Genomic DNA, 25,235 nt, shown 5'->3' with positions numbered 1-25,235 from the left:
GAAATTATACGAATATTTCTTACTACTCTAAAGGAGAATGTACAATATATGAAGAAATAAATCATTTTCTTCTTACATTTTATGAACTCAAATTCTGCAACTGCTCTTGAAAAATCATAGCATCTTGTATGCAACAGCAAAATCATTATCATGGAAAAACCAACATAGCATTCTAGGGGGGAAAATACTGGCTCAAATTTCCAGGGTTTATTGAGTAATTTGAACCCAGTCATATAAGAAATACTTTAAAGGCTAATAATGGCACATACACATTAAAAATGAAACAATTACATGACCAAAAAATATTGAGGCAAGGGAAAGTCAACTAACTTTTGATGTTAATGGTACCTAATTCTACTAACTTGTTATAGAAATCAAAAGCACTATGAATGGGTATAAAATTCTTCAAAAAAAAAAAAAAAGAAAGAAACAAAGGTAACTTATTTAAGCCAATTTCTATCATGCCAATCCTAGAGATCTCAAATACTAAAATAAATTCATTTGTACAAGTTCCCCTCATAAAAAACAATGCAGATGCCATAATAACAATGGCACTAAGGAAAAGAGGATTTTTACATTCCTTTTCAGGCTTTCTGCATGTCCCAAATATACGACAATACATATTTCTTCTATAATCATGCATTAATATTTGTTTTCATCTGTTTATTTTGCTTAAAAACATGGGAATTCCAGTAAGAAACACCACTCACATTGCTTTTATGTATATAAATTGTCGAACCATAATAAATACAGTCTATGTGTTGCTGCACTGAGATGCAACTCACGCTGACTGCCGCAGTTTCCGTCCTGGCTCTACCATATACTAGCTAAGTGAACCTGGACAACTTATCTCTCCCAATGGGTGTTTAGTTATCTACATAACAGAAGTAAAAAACAGTGCCTACCCTTAATATCTATCTGAGAATTAAATGAGATGATATATGTAAACTCAGAATAAACTGCTATTATTCCTAGTAGCACTGACACTGCACATTGTTTAATACTCAATACCCATCATCAGAATAATGGTAAACAGTCATCTATACAATAAAACATTACTTAAAACAAGATACCTCTCTAATAGTGATAAGAAAATAAATCTTATTAATGGAATACATTGAAAATTAACATTTATATATAGTTGATTCCCCCCCCCCTTTTTTTTATTTTATTGATTGATTTTTAGCAAGTGAGGAAAGGAAAGAGAAACAGAGACAGGAATAACTGTCTGTTCCTGCATGTGCCCTGACCAGACCGAACCAGTAACCTCTGTGCTTCAGGGCGACACTCTAATCCACTGAGCTATCCAGCCAGGGCATATAGTTGATCCCATTTATAAATATAAAAAATACCAGTATATACAATTATTATTTATATATATTAAGTGCATATAAAAAGATCTAGAACACAAATGGACTGTCAAGAGTAGCATATTTCAAAAGAAGAGTGACAAAAGACCTTTACTTCTTAAAAAGTATTTACTAATAATATATCACAATAAAAATTAGGTTTAGTTGGAAAAAGTAGCTATATTTTAAGAACTGAGTAACCGGTTCCATGTGAACACAAGTCAACTACACCATGCTTGATAATGCTTACTAATAATCATGGTACTCAAAAACAGTATCTTAAAATAAGAAGTTAATGCCTTGGAAGCAAAACAAATCCAAGTCTTTTGTGTGGTAAACAAGTGTTTTTCCAAATTATGCCACAATGCTTTTAACTTGCTTATTTCACTAAAATATTTCCCCTTGCCTAATTATAGGTTAGGTCTCTTTTACTGTCTTACATTTTTTTTTTTTTTAAACAGGGACAGAGTGTGAGTTAGAGAGAGAGATAGATAGGGACAGAAAGGAACAGAGAGAGATGAGAAGCATCAATCATCAGTTTTTCTTTGCGCATTGCAACACCTTAATTGTTCATTGATTGCTTTCTCATATGTGCCTTGACCGCGGGCCTTCAGCAGACCGAGTAACCCCTTGCTCGAGCCAGCGACCTTGGGTCCAAGCTGGTGAGCTTTTTGCTCAAACCAGATGAGCCTAGCGACCTCGAGGTCTCAAACCTGGGTCCTTCCGCATCCCAGTCTGACGCTCTATCCACTGCGCCACTGCCTGGTCAGGCTGTCTTACATTTCTAATCTAACCTTTTTGAAATAGTTGTCAGGTGGTCTGGAAATTCTCTGTATATAATTATCAGAAACAACAACAGATTCTGTGAATTATCTAGGGTAGTATTGCTTACATTTTTCTTCCACTGATCAAAAACCTGCACTTCCCTTATTATGAAGATATACCATAACTATTCATTATAAGAAATTAATGCAACAGTAGAGCTTTTAAAACACTACCTATAATCCCATTACCTAAAATAGTCAAACTACATAATTGTAATTTTGATGTTTCCTTTTAGTCTATGCTTGTATACAAATTGTTCAGTTTTAATCCTACCATATATGAAATTGAATCCAGCTTGTATTACCCTAACACTGTAATACAAGCATTTCTCCATATTATAAAAACTTAGAGGCTGACCACCTGACCAAGCGGTGGCACAGTGGAGAGAGCATTGAACTAGGATGCAGAGGACCCAGGTTCAAAACCCCAAGGTCACCAGTTTGAGCACAGGCTCATCCAAGTTGGGCACAGGCTCACTAGCTTGAGCGCGGGGTGGCTGGCTTAAGCAAGGGGTCACTCACTCTGCTGTAGCCCCCTAGTCAAGGCACATATGAGAAAGCAATCAATGAACAACTAAGGAGCTACAATAAAGAATTGATGCTTCTCAGCCTGACCAGGCAGTGGCACAGTGGATAGAGCATCGGACTGGGATGCAGATGACCCAGGTTCAAAACCCCAAGGTTGCAGGCTTGAGTGCGGGCCCATCTGGCTTGGGCACAGGCTCACCAGCTTGAGCGCAGGGGTGCCTGCTTGAGCATGGGATCATAGACACATGACCCCATGATCGTTGGCATGAGCCCAAAAGTCACTGGCCTGAAGCCCAAAGTCACTGGCTTGAGCAAGGGGTCAATCTCTTTGCTGTAGACCCCCAGTCAAAGCACATATGAGAAAGCAATCAATGAACAACTAAGGTGCCGCAACAAATAATTGATGCTTCTCATCTCTGTCCCTTGTTGTCTGTCTGTCCCTATCTGTCCCTCTCTCAGATTCTCTGTCTCTATAAAAAAAAAAATAAAAAAAAAAGTAACATTCTATTTGATGGCTGAGAGGGGTGGAAGTTTTATTTCTCACTGTATATTACTTTTATATTTTTTGAATTTGAAATCATGTGATTAAATTTCCTATTTTAAAATTAAACTACAATAAAAACTTGTTACAATTGTACTGCACACTCTCCTAAATACTATCCGTAAAACATTTGCTTTTTACTTTTTGGGTGGAACTTGAACTTAACAGTCCTTAAAAGAAACAAAAGGTTCCAATTCTACACGAGACACTATTCTTTTCAGTGTATCACCACCTGGTTGGCTGGCACTTATTCTTCATCTTAGGCATTCTTCAGTTTGTTTTCTTTTGTGAAATCATTGTTCTCGTCATGTTAAGAAAAATTACGGAGTTGACAAATATTCTGTTCAACCCTAAAATTAGTGTCTAAACTTGATATATAAGAAACACATCTTTGTCATTTAAATGGGATGCACAGCTTTTCAAACAGCCTACCTCTTTCTGTACTTGCTCAATCTGCTTTTTGGCATCAGTTAGTTTCTCTTTCAGCTCAGCGTTATCTTCTTCCTTCCTCTGAAGATCTGCTTTCAGATTCTGGATAAGAGCAGAGCTTGCCGAGAGCTCCTCTTGCAATCTATAAAACACAAACCCCTTTTCTATAGTGACACACCATTAATCACTTAGAATCATACATGTGAGACAGGATCTATCTACAAAATTACATCTTTTCACAAATTTAGAATGTTCAAATCATGAATGAGTCATGCAGAGAGGATTTCAGATTTTATAAAAAGATCTCTGCATAAAACTTGGTTCCAAAGGTTTACGTAAACAAAGTTCTTCACTCATCATACATTCTTTAAGTTATGCCCACCTAAAGTATTTAAAAGCTACATATGAAAATCAATAAAACGAATGCTTTGCATATTTTAAATATTTGAATAACATTTAGCTTACTTTTCTGTCTCTTGACAGTTTTCTTCTTCCTTTAATTGAAGAGAATGCTTTACATCTTGCAAATTATTTGTTAATTGTGTGATTTCGCCTTTCAACATGACTTCCTTTTCTTTGGTATTTTTTAAATAATCCTGATAATTTGTTTGAAATTCCTTCAGATTTTTATCTAGCTTCAAGATGATAGATTGTTTTTCCAAAATTTCTTGTTCTAACTTAGCTGAATGACTACAGTCAGCTTTCTGAGTTTCTAAGATTGCTTCAAGTTCATTTATTTTTACTTTGTAGCAGGCAATGTCTTGTGTAAGTTCTGAAAGTGCTCTCTTTCCTTCAACCACTTGCTGTACCTGAACATCAAGGCTAACATTTTTTCCTTGTAATTCTTCCTTCAGTTGCTGTATGCGGGTTTCTTTTTCTTTTAGTAGGTCATCTTGATTTTTATTCGCTGTTTTCAGTCTCTTGTTCTCATCCTCAAAGCCTTCTACTTCTGCTTGTAATTTTTCAATTTGTTTTTCTAGTTCCTGGATCTGATGGCTTTTTTTAGAGGAGGCCTTTACAATCTCCTTACATTCTTTCCAAATGGCGTCAATACTAGAGTGGAAAGAACCTTCCCTATTGAGTTTAACCTGCTTACTCACCAAATAATCATTGTCCAAAGGGTTCCACCATGTACTTGGCAAATCGTCCTCTTGAGAACCACCTGAGAGGACCCGGAGACTGAGTAAATCTATGTCTGAGGTCTGAGAAACTGAATCAAAGGCTCGCAACTCATCTATTTTTGCTTGCATTAATTTTATTTGGGAAACATTATCTGTGATGTTTCTTCTAGCAATTTCTATCTCCTCAGACAATTTCATAATCTTTTCCTCCTGTTCTTGATTTATCCCTTTCTGCACTTGTAATTCAGAAACTGCATTGTCATACGTTGACTGAATTTGTTGGACATCTGTACTTAAAGAAAAGCTCTTCTTCTCAGAAAAAGAAAGTTCTTGCTGCAAACTAACAATCTGTTTACTTAATTCTGCTTTTGCTTCCTTTTCATTTCTGAGTTCATTCTCAATAATGAGTAATCGTGTCTTCAGTTCTTCATTCTCATTATTTTCTTGTAAAACTCTGTTTTCCTCATCTTCTGAAATGCTCTGTTGTGTTTCTTCACTTTTCTTTTGGTCTTGAGTGATAGCTGGACTAACATGTGTAGGTCCTTTAAAAATAGGAAAATTGTTATTAATCTGTTAAACCTTAATAAAACCATAAGTAATCGGATAAGCCAATATCCAAACACATAAAATATGAAAGCAAACTTTTAATGAAAAACACAAATAAGCTACTGAGTGAAAAAGCAAAAACATACATGGTAAAAGCCCAGTTATATAAAATTATAGTTCTGTAAGTTAATGGAGACAGTTAGCAAAAGAAGTACACCAAATGACAGGAACTACCTCTGAGGATCACCAGTTTTTTACACTTTCTTTTTACCGCTTTTAATGTTATTTACATTTTCTACCAAAAATCACGTATTTTGTTCTGGAGATTTTTTAGTAGCAGGTATAGGGAAAGAAGGGTGGTTATAGCTACAATTTTCATATGATCACTTTATGTAATCCCTATAATTTCTAGTAACATAAATAATGGAGACCTAGTCAAAGTGGCTGTGATTTCTAAGAAGAAATAAAATTTTGCTACGTTACCTAAACTTACTCAAATCTAACCAGAAATCCAGCTATAGTTCTTAATCTTGCACATGTGTCTCTAGTAAAATTTAGCTCAAAGACTTCCTGTCAAATGCTCTTTTCTCCAAATGAACTAAGAATGCAAAGGTAAAAAACAATGTGGAGAAATCTGGGCGGAAAAGGTACTAACATGATGAAAACAAAAGTGCTATGCTTTAACTATTATAACCATTTAACTACTAAAAGAATAATAGGCATGCAAAAGTGGTAAAAGCACAATTTCTAAAAGTATATTTATTATAATAAAAGACAACTTTAAATATATCCATCCTCTACAGCTTATACATGTCAGCGTTATAGGGATACGGTATTTCGATTTCCTCAGGTTGTTTTCCTTATACACGTGAATTTCCTCCACTTGCAACTTTTCTATTTACTGGTTTAGAAATTAGTCTTAATGGCCTCTTTTTGGTAAATGAAGTAGCACCTTTCTTTGCTGGTTGTTCATCTTGTTGAAGTTCATTTTCATTTAATCTTTTTCTTCCTGGGTACGTTTTAGTTTTATTGTCCTTAGGCATTTCAACTGTTTCATTACAAGCCAATTCATTATTTATTATTAAAGAAGATGAACCAGCCTTGTCCTAAAATAAAATAAATTCAGATTAGTTCACATATATAAAGCTACAATAAATACAAAAAACTGTATTTGTTTCAATAATATAGCATAAAAACTTTATTTCAAAATTTGCTGAGGTCCTGGCTGGCTGGCTCCATGGTAAAGCATCAGTCTGGTATGTGGAAGTCCCAGGTTCGATACCAGGTCAGGGCATACAGGAGAGGCAACCATTTGCTTCTCTACCCTTCCCCCTTCTCTCTCTCTCTCTCCTTTCTCTCCCCATTCTTTCTTCCCTTCATGCAGCCATGGCTCAAACAGTTTGAGCAAGTTGGCCTCAGGTGCTGAGGATGGCTCTGTGGCCTCATGTCAGGCACTAAAAATGGCTCAGTTGCTGAGCAATAGAGCAGCAGCCCCAAATGGGCAGAGCATTGCCCAGTAGGAAGTATGCCGGGTGGACCCTAGTCAAGGTGCATGCGGGAGTCTGTCTATGACTCCCTACCTCTCACTGAAAAAAAAAAAAGAAAATATCCTACTTACTAAGTATATGAACATTATCTAAAATGCACATAAGAACAAGTCTCTAAGGAAAAAAGACCTTAGATTACTAAATTTCATTTATAGTTCTATATATACATAGACATAGGTTATAGATAAAGAGATAAGGACTTTTATGTGTATATACCTAAGATATCAAAATTCCTCTCACTCCAGAGCTCCCTTTCCAACTAGCTGAGACTAGAACTTGCAAGAGCTACATCTTCTCTTCTCATATTCTTATACATATATTCAAAGAGACCAAATGCCCTTCTTTAAATTCTCAAGAATTAAAATTTATACAACAGTACATTGAATTCAACACCAGAATAAACAATTCAACATTTTTAGAAAACTGGTCTAGTATATAAGCCATTTTAAATTATTTTATTTTGAACCAAAAGATATTTTTAATATTTTGTTATTATACAGACAAACAAAGTTAAATTCTTACGCTGCTTTTAAATGTGTTTTCCACCTTCTGGCTCTGAAAGTTGCTAATAGTATCCTCTTTTTGATTAATTATCTCTTTCAACTCCTGAATTCTTTGATTCTGCATAATTATCTTCTTTGGAAAGAAGAAAAACAGCAATGTTGAGTCAATATATTTTAGAATAACTAAAATGCAAATATGATGCAGTTTCAGAATTTTTTCAAATTTTAAGACTAAGCAAAAATACCACGAACCACACGCTGTGTACAACATGACCTTATTTTAAAAATAACATGTTTATAAAAACAAAGGAGAGAGAAGCAATACAGTATATTAGATAAGAGGAATGTAATCAGACTCTGGCTTTGAACCCTACTTGCTCTACCTTCTAGTTGTAAGAACCTGGGCAAGTTATTTAACATCTTTGTAAAACTAAAAAATATTATCTACATCATAAAGTTGTTCTGAGATTGAAGTGAATATATGTAAAGCACTTAAAAGGGTACATAATAAGTGTTCTATAAAAATGTAAAGTAAAAGTCTAAGAGTCCTACCAACCAACTTACTCTTTTTCTTTCTTTTTTTGTAATTTAGGAGGAAGATTACAGAGAATTTTATTTATTTATTTACTTACTTATTTGACAGAGAGAGAGAGAGGGATAGATAGGGACAGACAGACAGGAGGGGAGAGAGATGAGAAGTATCAATGCTTCATTGCGGCATCTTAGTTGTTCATTGATTGCTTTCTCATTATTATTTTCTACCTTGCATTATTTAGTATAACTGGATTTTTACAACTAGAATCTATAATTTTTACAATTAGAAAAAATAGAAATTGTTTAAACAGTAGCTATAACATCTTCTGCTAAGTATATTATTGTGGCTACTTGTTTAAATACTGGATATTTAATACCAGCATCTTCTATTACTTATATCTGATCATATCTTAATGTATTCAGTTCTTCAGTAGGAAAATGTAATTAAAATAAGAAGACCCACACCAAGGAAGACCAGGAAAAATAAAATTTAGAGCACTAAATTTCCCTCACCTCCATGTATGCTTGTAATTTTATATTTAGACATATCAATGTCAAATCTATCTACAACCATCTGGAATGGTTATCTGACTTAAAGGAACAAGGTGACAGAGATCTTCAGAATTCCAAGGCTGCACACTGCTCAGGTTATAATTCATAATTTACTTTTTTCCATATTTTAAAATACTCAGTAATTTCAGACAGAAAAAACACAGTTTTAATCATCTAATCATCGCCATGCACTCAGCAAAAAAAGTGACACAGATCTGTACGTGCTGATGTAGAAGTATCTCTAAGACATCTTTTGAGGGAAGAAAGCAAGGCAGAACCACAACCCCATTTGTGTAAAAGTTTTTAAAGGTATATGTATGTGTATACATGTTCTATATATACATATAAATATTTTCTGGAAGAGCTGAGAAACTTTCCAGTAGCCATCACTGAAAAGAGGTATTGGGTAAAGATATATATATATATTTTTTTTTAGATTTAAATTTTTTTTATTTATTCATTTTAGAGAGGAGAGAGAGAGGGAGAGAGAGAGAGAGAGAGAGAGGAGAGAGAGAGAGGGGGGAGGAGCTGGAAGCATAAACTCCCATATGTGCCTTGACCAGGCAAGCCCAGGGTTTCGAACCGGCAACCTCAGCATTTCCAGGTCGACGCTTTATCCACTGCGCCACCACAGGTCAGGCAATATTTTTTTTATCATATTCATTTATTACTTTAATTATGTTTTAAATAAATGTACTCTATCATAATTTATGCCCTTTCAGTTACTTATCAAGTTCCTTCTCAAAACAAAAATACAGCTTAAAGTATTACCTTGTTAGAGTTCTCCAGCTCTTGAACCAATGAATTTAAGTTAATTTTTGATTCTGAAAAAAATAAACATATTGAAAAAAACATCTGAGCACCTAAATATTATCACTAAGGATCACAAAACATAAGCAGCTATAGCAGACACTTCAACTAGTATTATATTCAGGAAAAAGGATTTTGACAGCACTTGAAACACATAGCACTCAGCTACTAAAATTCTACCACCAGACGACCACCAGAGGACAATGTTTCTAAAAAAGCCACTCAGCATAATATCCTCGAGATTCATTCACATTGTTTTATATATCAATAGTTAGCTCCTTTTCATTGCTGAGTAGTATTCCATGATATAGTGCACCACAGTTTGGCCATTCACCTACTAAAGGATAGTTTGGTTGTTTCTAGTTTTTGACTACTATAATAAATAAAGCCGGTATGAACAATAGTGAGCAATCTTCAACATTCAGAATACTATTTTATAATGTAGAGGCACCAGTTACCTACTATTTCCTACCTATCTTGTTTCAGAGAAAAGGGCAGAGTATTTCTAACTCTCTTAAAACCCAGATATGATCATCAGAGCTAGAATGAAGCACCAAGCTAACAGGCTTCTTAAGATCACTCACAGGAGTCACTCTATCCCAAACTTGCAAGCCAAGAAATAGAATCTATTACTGTGTGAGTTCATAAAGAATATAGAAGAGTTCATAAAGAATACAGAAAAGTTCATAAAAAGAACAAAATTTACAGCTTTACAATTTCCCAAGATATTTAATTTTCTGATGAACCTAATACTTAGTTTTGTTTTATTTTGAGAAGTCCATTTTCCAATATTAGTCTAAAAGCAAATAAAGGCAAAACAACATTTCAATAGTAAATTACTATAACGCCATAAAAATTATTAACTGTTACCCATATCAAATAATTTTCTGGCCACTAGGTAAGTAAGTTACACCAATCTCTTATACTAACCAGCTGTCTTTTTATGCATTTCTAACATCTAAATATAAGTAAAATACATCTACTTACCATTTTCTCTCTTTTTTAACTCTTCCTGGGTTTTGATTAATTCTTCTTTGGTTTTAACTAATTCAGCTTTAACTTGATTAAACTTTGTTTCTAAATAAGCAATAGTTTCCTGGGGGCCAGCAAGAGATGCAATATATAAGTGAGCAATTTCAGCCTGTTTCTTAATATCAGTGACATCATCTTGAAGAGAAGCAATAATATCTTCAATTCCTACATAATTCTGTGCTTCCTAAAAATAGTAAAAACCACATGCCTAATGTTAACAGTGGCTTTCCCTTGCAATGTGATGCCATCTGATTTAGACAGTTTTAAAAACACATAGCAAAAGATTAACAACTTAAAATGTTTTAAAAATAAATTCTATCAAGTTATTTTCAATTATGAAAAAGCTGTGTTCCACTGTTTTTGTTTTAGTAACATGAGACATGAATCCCCATTTACACAATGTTGTAATAAGTGTGAGAAGTCATTAGAGAACAATTATGATTATCTAGTTCAGGTGCACTTGCAATATAACAAGTTTTGATGGAACAGCTGAGAAAACAAATTTCCATTTCCCCAGCTTGAAAAAAAGCTTAGACATCACCAACTCAGGCTTCCAAATTGAGTAATTAAAAACTTAAATAACAAACAACCCCAAAGGGATGTAATTAATTTCAGCTTCAGCTGAAGCAGCAGAAAAGAATGTTTCTTCAACAGCAGAGAATGGATAATTAGGTAGTAAGAGCAATTCTTTTTATATATAAGAATGCATCTTTCTTTTTTTATTTTATTTATTCATTTTTAGAGAGGAGAGAGAGAGGGAGAGAGAGAAGGGGGGAGGAGCTGGAAGCATCAACTTCCCAATGTGCCTTGACCAGGCAAGCCCAGGGTTTCAAACCGGCGACCTCAGCATTTCCAGGTCGACGCTTTATCCACTGCGCCACCACAGGTCCGGCCTCTTTTTATATATAAATGTTTTGTTTTTACCTGCACTCAACATGACTCAAGCAACACCAAAATAAGATATAAACATAACAGATAAAAATTTTTCAAGTCCAATAGCTATATTTAAACTACATATGCTTACATTTCTAACAAAGCACACTTAATTATAAAAAACTACATAGTAAGTATTTTAATTCTAAAGTATATTAATATTTCACATCATTGATTTGGTACAGTAAATCCTGGTATCAAATCTTCAACGAATTTAATACTTCAGTTAACATACTTTGGTTTCAACTTTCATGGAACAATCCTGATTTACTGGGTCTTCTGGAGTGTCAGTTTTATCAACCAAATCCTTGAAGATAGCCAATCGACATTCAGCATTTTCTTCTAATATCTCTCGTTCCTGGAGGAGTGCCTCCCTGCATTAACACAAATGAACCCCATTCAGAAACAAAAACACACTACTGCCTGGCCAGTTGGCTCAGTGGTAGCACGTCAGCCCAGCATGTGGATGTCCGGGTTCTATTGCTGGTCAGGGCACAGAGGAGAAGTGATCACCTGCTTCTCTGCCCCTCCCCCTCTTCTCTCTCTCTTTCTTTCTCTCTCTCTCTCATTCCCTCCTGCAGCCATGGCTCAATTGGTTCAAGCGCATCGCCCCACCTGGAAGCTCCATAGAGCCTCACTTCAGGTGCTAAAAACAGCTTGGACTCGAGAATGGCCCCAGATGGGCAGAGCATGAACCCAGATGGGGGTTGCTGGGTGGATATTGGTAAGGGTGCATGTGGAAGTCTCTCTATCTCCCCTCCTCACACTTGGAAAAGAAAATAAAATAAATAATGCACTACTTTGTGTTTTTGTTCTAAATTTCTAAGATTAAGGACATTATAGATTAAAAGCAGATTTAAGTAATTATTGATGTATAATTTAGAATCACCATGGAAATTAGTAACAGCTATTTTTCAAACCTATACGAAGAAGTGAGATTTCAGAAGCCACCTAATATAAAGTAAAAAAAAAAAAATTAATAAAATTCTCAATTTTTACCAGGATATGGAAAAAAAGTAACTTACTTAAAGTCGGCTTCCCGTTGAGCCAAACATTGAGTGAATTCCTGTGTAACTTCTTCACGAATTCTAAATTCCAATCTTAACTTTTCTTTTCTCTCATTTATCAGTTTTTTTTTCAAGTCTTCTATTAAATTCAACAGTTTCTAAAACATATAAATATTAATATTCTAATGAAAGAATATATCAAGAGAAACTGTCTAAATGTTCAAAATAAAACTTCTCCTTTAGTCAATTATAATTTTGCATCCTTTTAAAAGTAATAATACTGTCACTGAAAATTATTTGTAGATTCATTAACCTGAAAAATGAGCTAAGCCTCTCCAATCTTTTAGAACAGATTTACAGCCCTGGCTGGTTGGCTCAGTGGATAGAGTGTCAGCCTGGTGTGCAGACCTTCTGGTTTTGATCCCCAGTCAGGACACACAAGAGAAGTGACTATATGCTTCTCTTTCTACCCTCTCTTCCTTCTCTCTCTCTTTCCCTGTCGCTGCCACTGGGTCAGCTGGTTCAAGTGTCAGCCTAAGGTGCTGAGGATAACTTGTTTGATCTGAGCATTGGCCTCGGGCACTGAGGATAGCTCTGTTGATTTGCGCATTGGCCCTAGATGCGGGTAAACAGGAGTATCCTGGTCAAGGCACATGCAGGTTTCTGTCTATCTCTCCTCCTCTCACTTTAAAAAAAAAGAAACAAACAGACTTGGAGCCTGACTTGTGGTGGCACAGTGGATAAAGCATCGAACTGGAATACTGAGGTTGCCAGTTCTAAACCCTGGGCTTGCCTGGTCAAGGCTCATATGAAAACAAATGAGTTAATGCTTCCCACTTCTTCCCCCCCACCTTTCTCTCTCTCCTCTCTCTAAAGTCAATAAATAAAATCTTTAAAAAATAGCCTGACTAGGCAGTGGCACAGTGGATAGAGCATCGAACTGGGATACGGAGGACCCAGGTTCGAGACCCCGAGGCTGCCAGCTTGAGCGCGGGCTCATCTGGCTTGAGCAAAAAGCTCACCAGCCTGTCCCAAGGTCGCTGGCTCGAACAAGGGGTTACTCGGTCTGCTGAAGGTTCGTGGTCAAGGCACATATGAGAAAGCAATCAATGAACAACTAAGGTGTCACAACGAAAAACTGATGATTGAAGCTTCTCATCTCTCTCAGTTCCTGTCTGTCTGTCCCTATCTATCCTTCTCTCTGACTCTATCTCTGTCCCTGTATAAAAAAAAATTTTTAATCTTAAAAAAAGAAATAGTAAGTGAAATGTCTCACTGCCTAGCTATACTAAGGAAATGAAAATTTGAGTATCTATTACCCACCAGGGAACTACTCTGGGGAGTTCATATTAATTTCATTCAATCCACACATCCTTCTGTGAACCTGGTAGTAGCATCTACATTTCCTGGCTGGGGCAGGTAAAGACCAGGTCTGTGGTTACTGATTAAGGTTAGACTTAAAATTAGTCTGTCAACATCTAAAGCCTAAACGTTATATAGAGTAGTTATGAAGCACCCCAGAACACTTTCCAAAATAGCAAAGAAGGATGTTATGTAAATGAGGCCTTGATAACTATTCAACTATGAACAACAACTCTATAAACTTTGAACACACATACACAATCATGTAATATGGATAATGAATAAAGCAATAAGCACTTGACAAGTATAGATTTGTAATAAAATTACAGAATTAAGAGACTGGCCCTGGCCAGTTGGCTCAGTGGTAAAGCGTCAGCCTAGCGTGTGAAAATCCCGGGTTTGATTCCCAGTCAGGGCACACAGGAGAAGTGCCCATCTGCTTCTCCACCCCTCCCCCTCTACCTTCTCTCTCTCTCTCCATCTCTCTCTTCCCTTCCCACAGCCATGGTTCTGTTGAAGCAAGTTGGCTCCAGGGCACTGAGGATGGCTCCAACTGCCTCACCTCAGTAGCTAAAATAGCTCGGTTGCCAAGAGCAACAGAGCAACAGCCTCAGATGGGCAGAGCACTGACTCATAAGGGGCTTGCCAGATGAATCACAGACAGGCACATGCAGGAGTCTGTCTCTGCCTCCCTGCTTTTCACTTAAGAAAAATTTAAAAAAGAAAAATTGAAAAAGAAAAAGAATTAAGAGCCTGATAATCTTTTATAGTTTCTGATTAAAGTTTCTCAACAATAAATTAATTCTCTCAAAGCCACAGATCTTTCAATGTCTCAATTTGGTATTTAAAAATATTTTTATAGATATCCTGACTTTGAAATTCTACTTCTAAGGACTTATACTGAGAAAATAATTAAATAACAAGAACCAGTGTTTTGGCTAGAAGAATGATTAATACAGTTTTATTTTGTAAGAGTGAAACCCAACTAAATAATTACACATAAGAGACTGTTACAACTACTATAATAAATAATGATGGCCTATATTTTATCAATGCATGTTTTCACATTTTTAAATGAAGAAAATAAGGTTACAAAATAGATGTATGGTAAAAATTCATTAAGTGGTAGATTAGAGAGACCTTTATATTTAACTATTTCTATCTTTATCTTTTTCCAGGTTGCACCATGATTATATGTTACTTTTATCACTTTAAACAACCCCACATTTTCCCACTACTTAAAACAATAAATATTGAGTACTAAAGAAGAAATGTGGGAGACTAAGAGACATCTGCATGAATGTGGGTATACCTTGGGAAACTGGTTTATCTTAATAATTCTCAATAGCATTGTTAGCATCCGATAAAGATTTTGCTGAAAAAAATTCTGGTTGGTTATTCTAGCTAAATAAATTATAAACATAAATATGCTAATCAAGGTTTCATAACAAATTTTAATACTCCCAATTTTCCAATTAAAATGCTAACACAAATTTTGCATAGCCTAATCATTTTCATTTCTAAAATTAGAAAAAACTTTGAAGTTTTTATTTTAAAGTACCTATCCAAAAAAAAGAACCAAAAGAAGAAAAAATTAAAGATTAAGTACCTATAGACATTATAATTATGCATTTACACTATCCATTATAAACTGTAGTATCATTTATCTCTAATAAATTCAGAAATATTGCTAACATTTCAAGTTTTATTGACATTATAAACATCAGCTTTAAAATCAGTACAAACTAAAATAGGACTACCAATGCCTCCTTTAGTCACTGAGGAATGGACTACATTACAGAAGTCCAGGGTAGATGAGGACCAATCATATAGTAACCAGATAAACTGGGCCTAGTAGTATCAGCAATTTGCATTCTAATTTCCAAAACACGTACAAGGATGGCTTTAAGGGACAATGATGTAAATTATTAAAATGAGTATTTAATCTAATATATTGTCCATCTACTTGGACTTACACAATCCAAGAGTACTACTATGATGTGACATGGTTAACACCGTTAAAGCACATCCATAGCACAAGATTACTATGTTTAGAAAGATGCTGTTAAATATTATTTATTTACCATAAATATGACAACCAAGCAATGTATGTTTTTGAACAAACAGAATAATCAATACTGGGTAGGCACAGTAAGCATCTGTACTTAAGACTGCAAAGTAATTTAAGTTTGATGAAGTACACTAAAATCATTGGGTAAAAAGATTCTGGGGAACAAGCTACACACACAGTCTCAAGTATCATCCCATAGATGGTATGCTTTTACAATGGAGACAGATCTGAAACACAATACCTTAACCCAGTGGTTCTCAAAGAGTGCACCAGTGTACCCTAGAAGATTTCCCGGTGCGCCCTATGGTATTCCAGAGAAATATGTGCCTGTTGGGGACCAAAAAACCAACAGGGTTTTTGGAGTTTAGATTTTTGGGGGACAGAGGTGTGGAGAATAGGCTGTAAGCTGACAGTCCGCCCAACCCCCCACCTCACTTGCCTGATTAGGTTGCAAAGGCTGTTAAACTGTGGTGCTGGATTGTTTACACTACCCCCTCATGTTACCCAGAAAGACAGACTAGAGGCAAGTTTCTTCTATCCTTTGTTTGGTGTCAAGTTAAGATGATATGTACCGCGGGGGTTTTCTGCACTCAACACAATTAAGAGTAAAAAGAGAAGATTTTTCAAAGTATTGACGAGGAAATGAGAGTTTGCCTTTCAAATATATGCCCAAACATTGAAGAAATCGCTAGGACACATCAGGCTCATTTTTCTCATAAATGCAAGAAGGAAAAACTTAACACATTCGTGCCAGAACCTGCCCATTTGACTAAATCTTACTAAGAATGTATCTATATATATAAAAAGATAACGTTTTATCATTCTTTTTTATTTTTTAACCCCTTTTTAAGAGAATTCTAAAAAGCATAACTCAAAATGTAACATAAAAATGTTTTTTAATATCAGAATAAATCTAATTTTGTTGTATTTATTTCATTTAATTACCATAAAAGCATGCTTGGACTTTACATTTTTTTTCTTTAATATTTGACTTAATTATTATAACATTATTTCTTAGCAATTTGTATATAGAGTGCCTACAATTATTTGTAGGATTTTAAATGCGCCCCAACTTCAAAATGTTTGAGAACCACTGCCTTAACCAAATGAGAAAAACTTAGCATCATCAAGAATGGAGAAGTCTGATGTCTCCTGGTGTGATACAATGGTAAATTCACTTCACCTATAGCAGGGGTCAGGAACCTTTTTGGCTGAGAGAGCCATGAACACCACAGATTTTAAAATGTAATTCCGTGACAGCCATACAACGACCTGTGTACGTTATGCATTATCCAATAAAATGTGGTGTTGTGACAGAGGACAGCTGTGATTGGCTCCAGCCACTATGACTATAAGCGGTAGGAAATGAATGGATTGTAATACATGAGAATGTTTTATATTTTTAACATTATTTTTTTTTTTAATTAAAGATTTGTCTGCAAGCCAGATACAGCCATCAAAAGAGCCACATCTGGCTTGCGAGCCATAGGTTCCCAACCCCTGACCTATAGTATGTATAGGGTTCCCTAAAGTGCTAAAACCTGGATCACAAGAAAATAATCATACAAATCCAGAGAAATGGCCTTATCTTTTCAAAAATATCTATGCTACAATAGAGAAAATTATTAAAACATGACAGACAAAAGTGATGTGTTAATTTCAGTTGTAGATCAAAAATCAAAGTGGCTACAAAAGACATACAGGAGCCACTGAAGAAATCTCGATGTGGACAGTATAACAGATATTATGTCAACATTAAATTTCTTAGGTGTGAAAATGGTTTGTGATCATGAGGAAAACATCCACGTACTTAGGAAATATATGCTGAGGTACATATAAGGTGTCATCATGTCTGAATATTGTTTTCAAATGGTACAAGAAAAAAAGAGAATTGAAGTAAATATGGTAAAATATTAACAAATGGCAAATCCAGGTGAAGTATAAATGGGTATTCATTGTACTACTAGTCTTCTTATAAGTTTAAAATTTTTCAAAATATAAAGCTGAGATATAAAAAATTTATCATAGTGTCATTGAAAAAGCTTGGCTTGGCCTGTGGTGATGCAGTGAATAAAGCATTGACCTGGAATGCTGAAGTCACCAGTTCAAAACTCTGGGCTTGCCTGGTCAAAACACATATGGGAGTTGATGCTTCCTGCTCCTCCCACCTTTTGTCTCCATTATCTCTCTCTCTCACTTCTCTAAAATGAATAAATCTTAAAAAAAAAAAATTGGAAGAGAGGAAGCCTTAAGTATTGTTAGCCCTAACTTTAGAATAATCTTAAACTTAGAAGTATGAGTTCTTAATGCATACCCTCTTCTCCTCGTTGCTAATGAAAGCCGTATTTTCCTCTAATGTTTTATCTAGATCTTCATCAGTAAGTTCACTTTCCACATTTTGGTTTTCTTCAGCTACTTCCATATCCTCAACCAAATCTTCATCTTCCACCAGATCTTCCAAATTACTTTCCCATGAAATCATAGATCCTTTTGCATTTAATATTTTATTATCTGAACTGTTAACATCTAATGGTTCATCTTGAGAAGATTTGACAGGTCCAAATGATTTCTCTTGAGAGGAATTTAAAGTGTCCAGAACACAAACCTGTTAAAATATCCAATGTGACTTATAAAACAGAAGACAAAAAATATTCATTAAAAATTAATTTTATAAATATTAAGTCAAATGAAAACTCAAGTGTTTAAAATAATACCTATGCAAACAAATATTAAAGAAGGAATTAGCATGCTTAAATATACATTCCCATAAAAAACTAGTTACACACGTATACTACAAGTAAATGTACTGGGTGAAGCTGTTAGTTCTATTCCTAGCAGGGAGCTACCCGATTAGTCGCTAAATGAACCAGCATGGAAAAGCCAACAATTCATTGCAAGAACAGTACTCTTAATTTGTATGTAACAAGTGTCTATTATTAACACTTATTATTGAGATCATTTTAATCCTAGCAGGGTTAACTTTCAATTTTTACTTTCATTCTCCATTTTGGTCAGACACTTACATTATTAATTTTCAATTAATTTTTAGGTTTACAGTTATAAGTGTAAAATAGATTATCTAGTACAAGAAAAAATCTTTAATTTTCTAATAATTTTCTAATTAATAGATTCTGCAGAAGTTTGAATATATTTACCTTTTGTGCAATGGCTGAGAACTTCAACACATTGAGTGTTTCATCATAGGCAAAAGAGCATTGGCTGATGTTGACAATCATACATATTTTCCCTTTACCATGAAAAAAACTTTGAAAATAGTGGGTGAGTTTACTTTCCCGGAAAGGCACATGCTGTTGAAATCTATGGGAAAAATATTCAAGTAACTGGAAGTTAAAACAAATCCCACGAAGTTAGAATGCTGATAAATGTTACAATTAATCTAGCTATCTTGGACTTAAATTCTAAGTTAATGACTAGTCTGCCTGTAAGTCAATTTCTGTTTGTTTTATTTACTTGGATACTGCTATTAATAATAATAAGCCATTAGGTTAAGTGTTAAGAAAATCACACAGAACTGAATTGTGCTCTTTAGTGTAGAGCAATTATAACACAATATATGCCATCAAATACCTTCACTAGATATAAATGATGAAGGCTGATTTAGAATTTACTCAACCTAAATGGTTAATTAATGCATAAATCTATCACATCTAGAAGAACACAATGCACTGGTAAAAATAAAGTGATTATAGGGAAGCTTATTGTATGAAGTATCTGTTCACATATATTTGCTATAAAAAATATTGTGGTTACTTGATGTGTCACTGGCATGAAGTGAAACTGTCTTTTATTTCTATCATTTTTTTAACCCAAGATCTCTGAGTAATTTTAAGAGTAACAGTCATTACATAAGAAGCAGATTAAAAACAACAAAAAACTTTCTAAAACTAGCGCAGCTAAAAGTTTAAATGTTATAATACTTAATATGCTAATAACACTTTCGGCAACACTTACTTTGACTTTTCACTGTTCTTCAAAACGTTAATACATTTTCCCAGAGTCAATAAAGACGTATTGATGTTCCCGGTCTCTCTTAATCTCTCCCCTTCATTCTGTGTCTTCATGCTTCGTTCTGAACCAGCAAGATCACATAAAGACAATCTGAATAAACAAACAAAAAAACCTTTAAAAGTTCTTCAAAACAAAACTATTCTAAATAATTACAATTTGAAGAATGTCCAACTTACTCACTGACTCGTACTACACGAGGAGTTTCAGAATCTTCAATTTGTAATAGTCTAATAGTGAATATGCTGTGACTAAAAGAAACACACAAAGATCAAGTGTTATGTTTTATTTTAATTTCTGCACTGTAAACAGGAGACACAGCATCTAAATAGATATTTATATCCTAACACTAGCCACAGCTCCAGCACTACACTTTCCTACTGGATATCAGAAAAGTTTAATCCAGTGTTCTACTGCCACCTATTATCCACCTATCAAGACCAAATATCTTTCACTTACCCCCAAACCCCTTGAACCTAGTCCTTCTCTTCACATTCCAACTTCTGCTAATGTAATCATTTGCAATAAAGTCTCAATTTGATTACAATGCTCATATCATTAGTTAAAATAGTATTATATACAGCTAATCTTCTTTAAATATATATGTAAAGCAAAACATATATTGGCCTAAATATAAGCTTATCTGAATCATATATAATCCTCATGTCATACTGAGTATGGAGGACAGGGCTCGTTCCCACTTAAGAAAAACTTGTTCTGCCTGACCAGGCGGTGGCACAGTAGATTGAGCATCGGCCTGGCATGCTAAGGACCCAGGTTCAATCCCCCAGGTCACCAGCCTGAGAGCAGGCTCATCCAGCTTGAGCACAGGATCGCCAGCTTGAAGTGCAGGGTCAATGGCTTGAGCATGGAGTCAGACACTTAACCCCATCATCGCTGACCTGAGCAAGGGATCACTGACTCGGCTAGAATCCCCTAGTCAAGGCACATATGAGAAAGCAATCAATGAACAACTAAGGTGCCACAACTATGAGTTCATGCTTCTCATCTCTCCCCTCCTATTTCTGTCTCTCTCTCGCAAAAAAACAAAAAAAACAAAACAAAAAAAAATCTGTTTTAAATACCTCACTGCTTAAACCTATTTCCTGCTGTCTCTCATTCCTTGATACCGCCCATCAAAACATCCTATTTTTGTCCCCTTGAAATTCTGTCTTAACAGTAGTAGAAAAGACAGAGCAAAGTCCATCATCATAGGCAACTCTTAACATATTAAGCATAGAGATTCACATTAAGTGTATAAAAATATCTGAGACTTCATGCAAATGAATAAATATTTTCTAAGAACAAGAAATAGTCCAAATAGTCTTATGAGTTTAACACTCTTTAGTTTACAGAATGTTTTTAAGCCTATGAATTAATTTAACATATCAGAAACCTACTGTCCACTTTAAACTTAAATTCTAGTTGTATTTACATTAGCATAGCCTAAGTGCCTCAGGCTTATAATGTAAGGTTTCCTCCTTACCTTCTACTAGAAGCATTGTTCAGTTTTGTGAAAGCAACACTCTGGTGTTTTATTCCCAGTTTTAAAAGTCTACATGCTTCTTTGGAATCAGATACTTGAACCCACTGTAGATCTTTAAAAAATAAAGAGGATATACAAAAGAAAAAGAAAATTAAAAAAAAAGAAAATAAATAAAGAGGACACACATCAATTAAGAAAAACCCAGATTTGCTGTACAACATAATCTTGTTGAAGATTTGTAATCTCATTTCCCAAAGATACACAATGAAATCTTTCTTTTAATAACATGCCCTAGGCCCTGGCCAGTTGGCTCAGTGGTAGAGCACTGACCCAGCATGTAGTGTCCCAGGTTTGATTCCCAGTCAGGGCACAAAGGAGAAGCGCCATCTGCTTCTCCAGCCCTCCACCTCTCATTTCTCTCCCTCTCTCTCTATCCCTCTTAGCTCCAGCCATAGCTCCATTGGAGCGAGTTGGCCCTGGGTACTGAGGATGGCTCCATGGCCTCCAGCTCAGGCACTAAAAAGAGCTCAGCTGCTGAGCAATGGAGCAATGCCCCAGATTGGCAGAGCATCGCCTAGTAGGGAGCATACCAGGTGGATCCCAGTCAAAGAGCATGCAGGAGTCTGTCTATGCCTTCCTTCCTCTCACTAAAAATAAAATTAAATTACAATAAAATAACATTCCCTAGGTGGAGTCAACTCAGCTAGTCCATAGTCCGCTAGAAAAGAGGTACACAAAAGGTTTTAATAATTTTCCAGTGTTTAAGTTATGTAAACATGCAAAGTCTATGTTCTTTTAGAGTTGCACAATGGGGAAAAAATGTGTAAATTTCTTCAGACTAAAACATCCAAAAAAAGAGGAAAACACATAGTACAGATTAAACCTACAAAACTTCCTCGCTGTGAGACAGTTCAGATTACAACTCATTAATGAATCATGAAATCAAATTTAGCATAACCAGAATTTTGTAAAAATGAAGTAGAATATAGAAAACATCAAAGTACATTCTTTATAGTAAGGGTAACCATAACTAATGAAACTTTCGAGTTGTAAATATATATATACAGTACATATATTTATACAGAGGTATTGGGGTCACCATGTTATTAATTTATATGTATCACCTACGATGAGTAGTGGTTTTAAAAGGTTGGAAAGATACTACTGTGGAAGAACAGAAATATTTACAAATCCCAAAAATTTGGCCACTATTAAAAAAGCAACAGAATAATGTGATCATCAAAATATATAGCTTTTCCTATTCTTTGAAATTCAATCAATGATACTCAAACACAAAACTTACTAAAATAAACACTTATATTCAGGTTTAATATACATTCCAAAACATGCTTGCAAAGCAAAAGCTTCACTATTTTGATGTTAATAACTGGTAATAAATTTTTCTATTTACAGTTTCCTTTCATATAGTTTATAACAAAGCCTAGAAAGAAATTTCAGAGCAATAAAGTAAAATACACTCATTAATATACCTTTTACAAAAGAATAGCCCTTTACATCTTGGGAGAGGCGTAGCATCTTTCTCTTCTGAAACTTGGACGACACAGGAACAAATAAGTCATAAATACATTCATTATAAACCTCAAAGAAAGAAACCCACAGAGAAAATTTTATATTATCCATATTCAAGCTAGCTTGTTCACACTCCTTCATGGATTCTTCCAACTCTGAGATATTCAAAGAGTTTGTTAAACTTCCTACAAAAAAATTAAAAAGGATAATCACAAAATTAAGCAATTGACTAAAAACTGAGAAAACAACAGATCAAGAATCCTACACATAAAATATTAAGTATCCTTAAATCTTCTGACCAGCAATATTAAATGCTTTTTGGAACAAAGCAGATGTAAACAATATTTGTATTAACCAAAATGTGGCTTCCTCATTTTTTTTTTTTTGGAAAATATACTAATGAACTAAAATGAAATTAAATGTAAAGGACAAAAATAAAAGTTTCTCCCTTGGATTCAACATGACAGTTAAAACCAGTGCAATGAGTTTCTGTGATATTAAATCCAAATAAAACTTTATAGTAACTGATATTTCATACCATTTTTCAAGTTTATCATTGAAGAAATTATATCACAAGTTTTTCAAAAATTAAGTTTTTCAAATATATTTCATATAATCAACATTTTAAAGTTGAGAAAGGAAACCTTACCGTAAAGAGTATAACTGTCATTTTGCATAACAACCTAAAAAAGATTTTTTTAGAAGTTAAAAACCATGTCAGTTAAAATTAAATAACCAGTACATTAATTACCTATCCAAATGAAGTCAACAACCAAATCACAACCTTTCATCTACTCAATTCAATGACATTGATTACTTATTTCCTAGTTAAATAACACATTCTCAAAAAGGAAATGTGGGAAACTACAAAAGAATATTAAAAAGAAGATCATTATAGATAATTTCTGTCACTCAGAGGTATTTATTATAAATATTTCAATATATTCCCATCTATTCCTTTCTCCACACTTATTACACTGTAAGCTTTTTCTCTTTATAATTAAAAATTTGTAACATTCAGTTATATGAATAAATATGAAATTACTTAATTAATCTATTGCACATTTAGACTGCTAATAAGGGTTTGCATTAAAAATATTACTGAGATAAATATCTTAACATATTGTTTTTTCTCCCATATGCTAATTATTTCCTTAGGATATATTCCTAAATCTTACTTGGTAGAAGATACTTAAAATTTTTAACTTCCCCCCCTTTTTTTTTTGGTGACAGAGACAAAGAGAGGGACAGACAGAGACAGGCAGACAGGAAGGGAGAGACATGAGAAGAATCAGTTCTTCATTGTGGCACCTTAGTTGTTTGGTCATTGACTGCTTTCTCATATGTACCTTGACCAGGGTGCTACAGCAGACTGAGTGACCCCTTGTTCAAACCAGTGACCTTGGATCCAAGCTGGTGAGCTTTGCTCAAACCAGATGAGCCCACGCTCAAACCGGTGACCTCAGGATTTCGAACCTGGATCATCTGCGTCCCAGTCCAACGCTCTATCCGCTGCCCCACCACCTGGTCAGACTTAACTTCTCACTCTTAACAGTACTGTCAAATTGCTTTCTAGAATTTTATAATCAATGTATGAAAATGAATACCTCTTTTCTTAACATTTTAAATTTCATAGGCAAATCATATTTTGTCTTAAATAGATAACATAGAAAAATGGTTTTCATTATTAATAACTAATTTTCTCTATAAATTATTTATGAAATTATTACCAATCTCGATAATTTCTGTTAAAATACTATTTCACTTTCAGAGACCGTAGTCATGAACTCTAAACTCCATTAATCAGTAATGTTTTATTACCTTGAAACCCTGATTTCTAAATGTTTTAAAAAAGAAAATCCCCACCATATTTTGAAAATATTATAAAAACTGTTAATAGTTTTTAATAATCTTGAATAGGATGTCTGAAAACATTAAATCAGAAGGAAGAGGAGGAAAAAAAAAGTAAAAACAATCTAACAGATAAGAGATACATAAATTAAGGTAGTAAATGACTTAAAATGTGTTAAATAAGCAAGTTATAGAATATATGTATAGAAAAATCTCATTTTTGTTTTAAAAAGACTATATCCTACATAAAAGATATATGCAACTACAATACATATGATTGTATTTGTGTGTGTGTGTGTGTGTGTGTGTGTACAAGTTTGGTGTATAGATTGTGATATAGAGAAAAAGATCACAAAGGATACTCTCTAATCTGTTAGTGGTAGATTTTTCTTCTGAAATAGAATTATAAGAAAGTTTCACATTTTATTTTTCATATTCTCTTGTTTAGATTTTATGAATTTATATATTATTTTAATTTATTCATTTTAGAGAGGAAAGAGAGAGAGAGAGAGAGAGAAAAGGGGGGAGGAACAAGAAGCATCAACTCCCACATGTGCCTTGACCAGGCAAGCCCAGGGTTTTGAACTGGCGACCTCAGTGTTCTAGGTCAACGCTTTATCCACTGCGCCACCACAACTCAGGCAATATAATTT

General features: G+C 34.5%; 1 protein-coding gene across 5 annotated transcripts in view; it reads right to left on the bottom strand.

Annotated features, from left to right (window-relative positions):
• The window catches only part of KIF20B (kinesin family member 20B), a 73,031-nt gene that overhangs the window by 34,397 nt on the left and 13,399 nt on the right, over positions 1-25,235 (bottom strand). For 3 of the 5 annotated variants that reach the window (XM_066239381.1, XM_066239384.1, XM_066239382.1), the window contains exons 7-21: positions 23,381-23,414; positions 22,692-22,916; positions 21,202-21,313; positions 19,895-19,966; positions 19,662-19,808; positions 18,845-19,007; positions 18,004-18,294; positions 12,275-12,414; positions 11,485-11,623; positions 10,272-10,500; positions 9,246-9,298; positions 7,408-7,521; positions 6,291-6,444; positions 4,137-5,334; positions 3,675-3,813 (exon numbers count right to left, since the gene is read on the bottom strand). In XM_066239381.1, the coding sequence (XP_066095478.1) occupies positions 3,675-3,813; positions 4,137-5,334; positions 6,291-6,444; positions 7,408-7,521; positions 9,246-9,298; positions 10,272-10,500; positions 11,485-11,623; positions 12,275-12,414; positions 18,004-18,294; positions 18,845-19,007; positions 19,662-19,808; positions 19,895-19,966; positions 21,202-21,313; positions 22,692-22,916; positions 23,381-23,414 (3,210 nt within the window). The remainder of the gene's footprint in view (positions 1-3,674; positions 3,814-4,136; positions 5,335-6,290; positions 6,445-7,407; positions 7,522-9,245; positions 9,299-10,271; positions 10,501-11,484; positions 11,624-12,274; positions 12,415-18,003; positions 18,295-18,844; positions 19,008-19,661; positions 19,809-19,894; positions 19,967-21,201; positions 21,314-22,691; positions 22,917-23,380; positions 23,415-25,235) is intronic. The other 2 variants (XM_066239383.1, XM_066239385.1) reach the window with 2 other exon arrangements.

Source organism: Saccopteryx bilineata, chromosome 7 (genome assembly GCF_036850765.1).
Source record: "Saccopteryx bilineata isolate mSacBil1 chromosome 7, mSacBil1_pri_phased_curated, whole genome shotgun sequence".
In the NCBI taxonomy this organism is placed as follows: domain Eukaryota; kingdom Metazoa; phylum Chordata; class Mammalia; order Chiroptera; family Emballonuridae; genus Saccopteryx; species Saccopteryx bilineata.
Note: the sequence above shows the minus strand (reverse complement) of the source record. Positions and strands in the feature narration are given on the sequence as shown.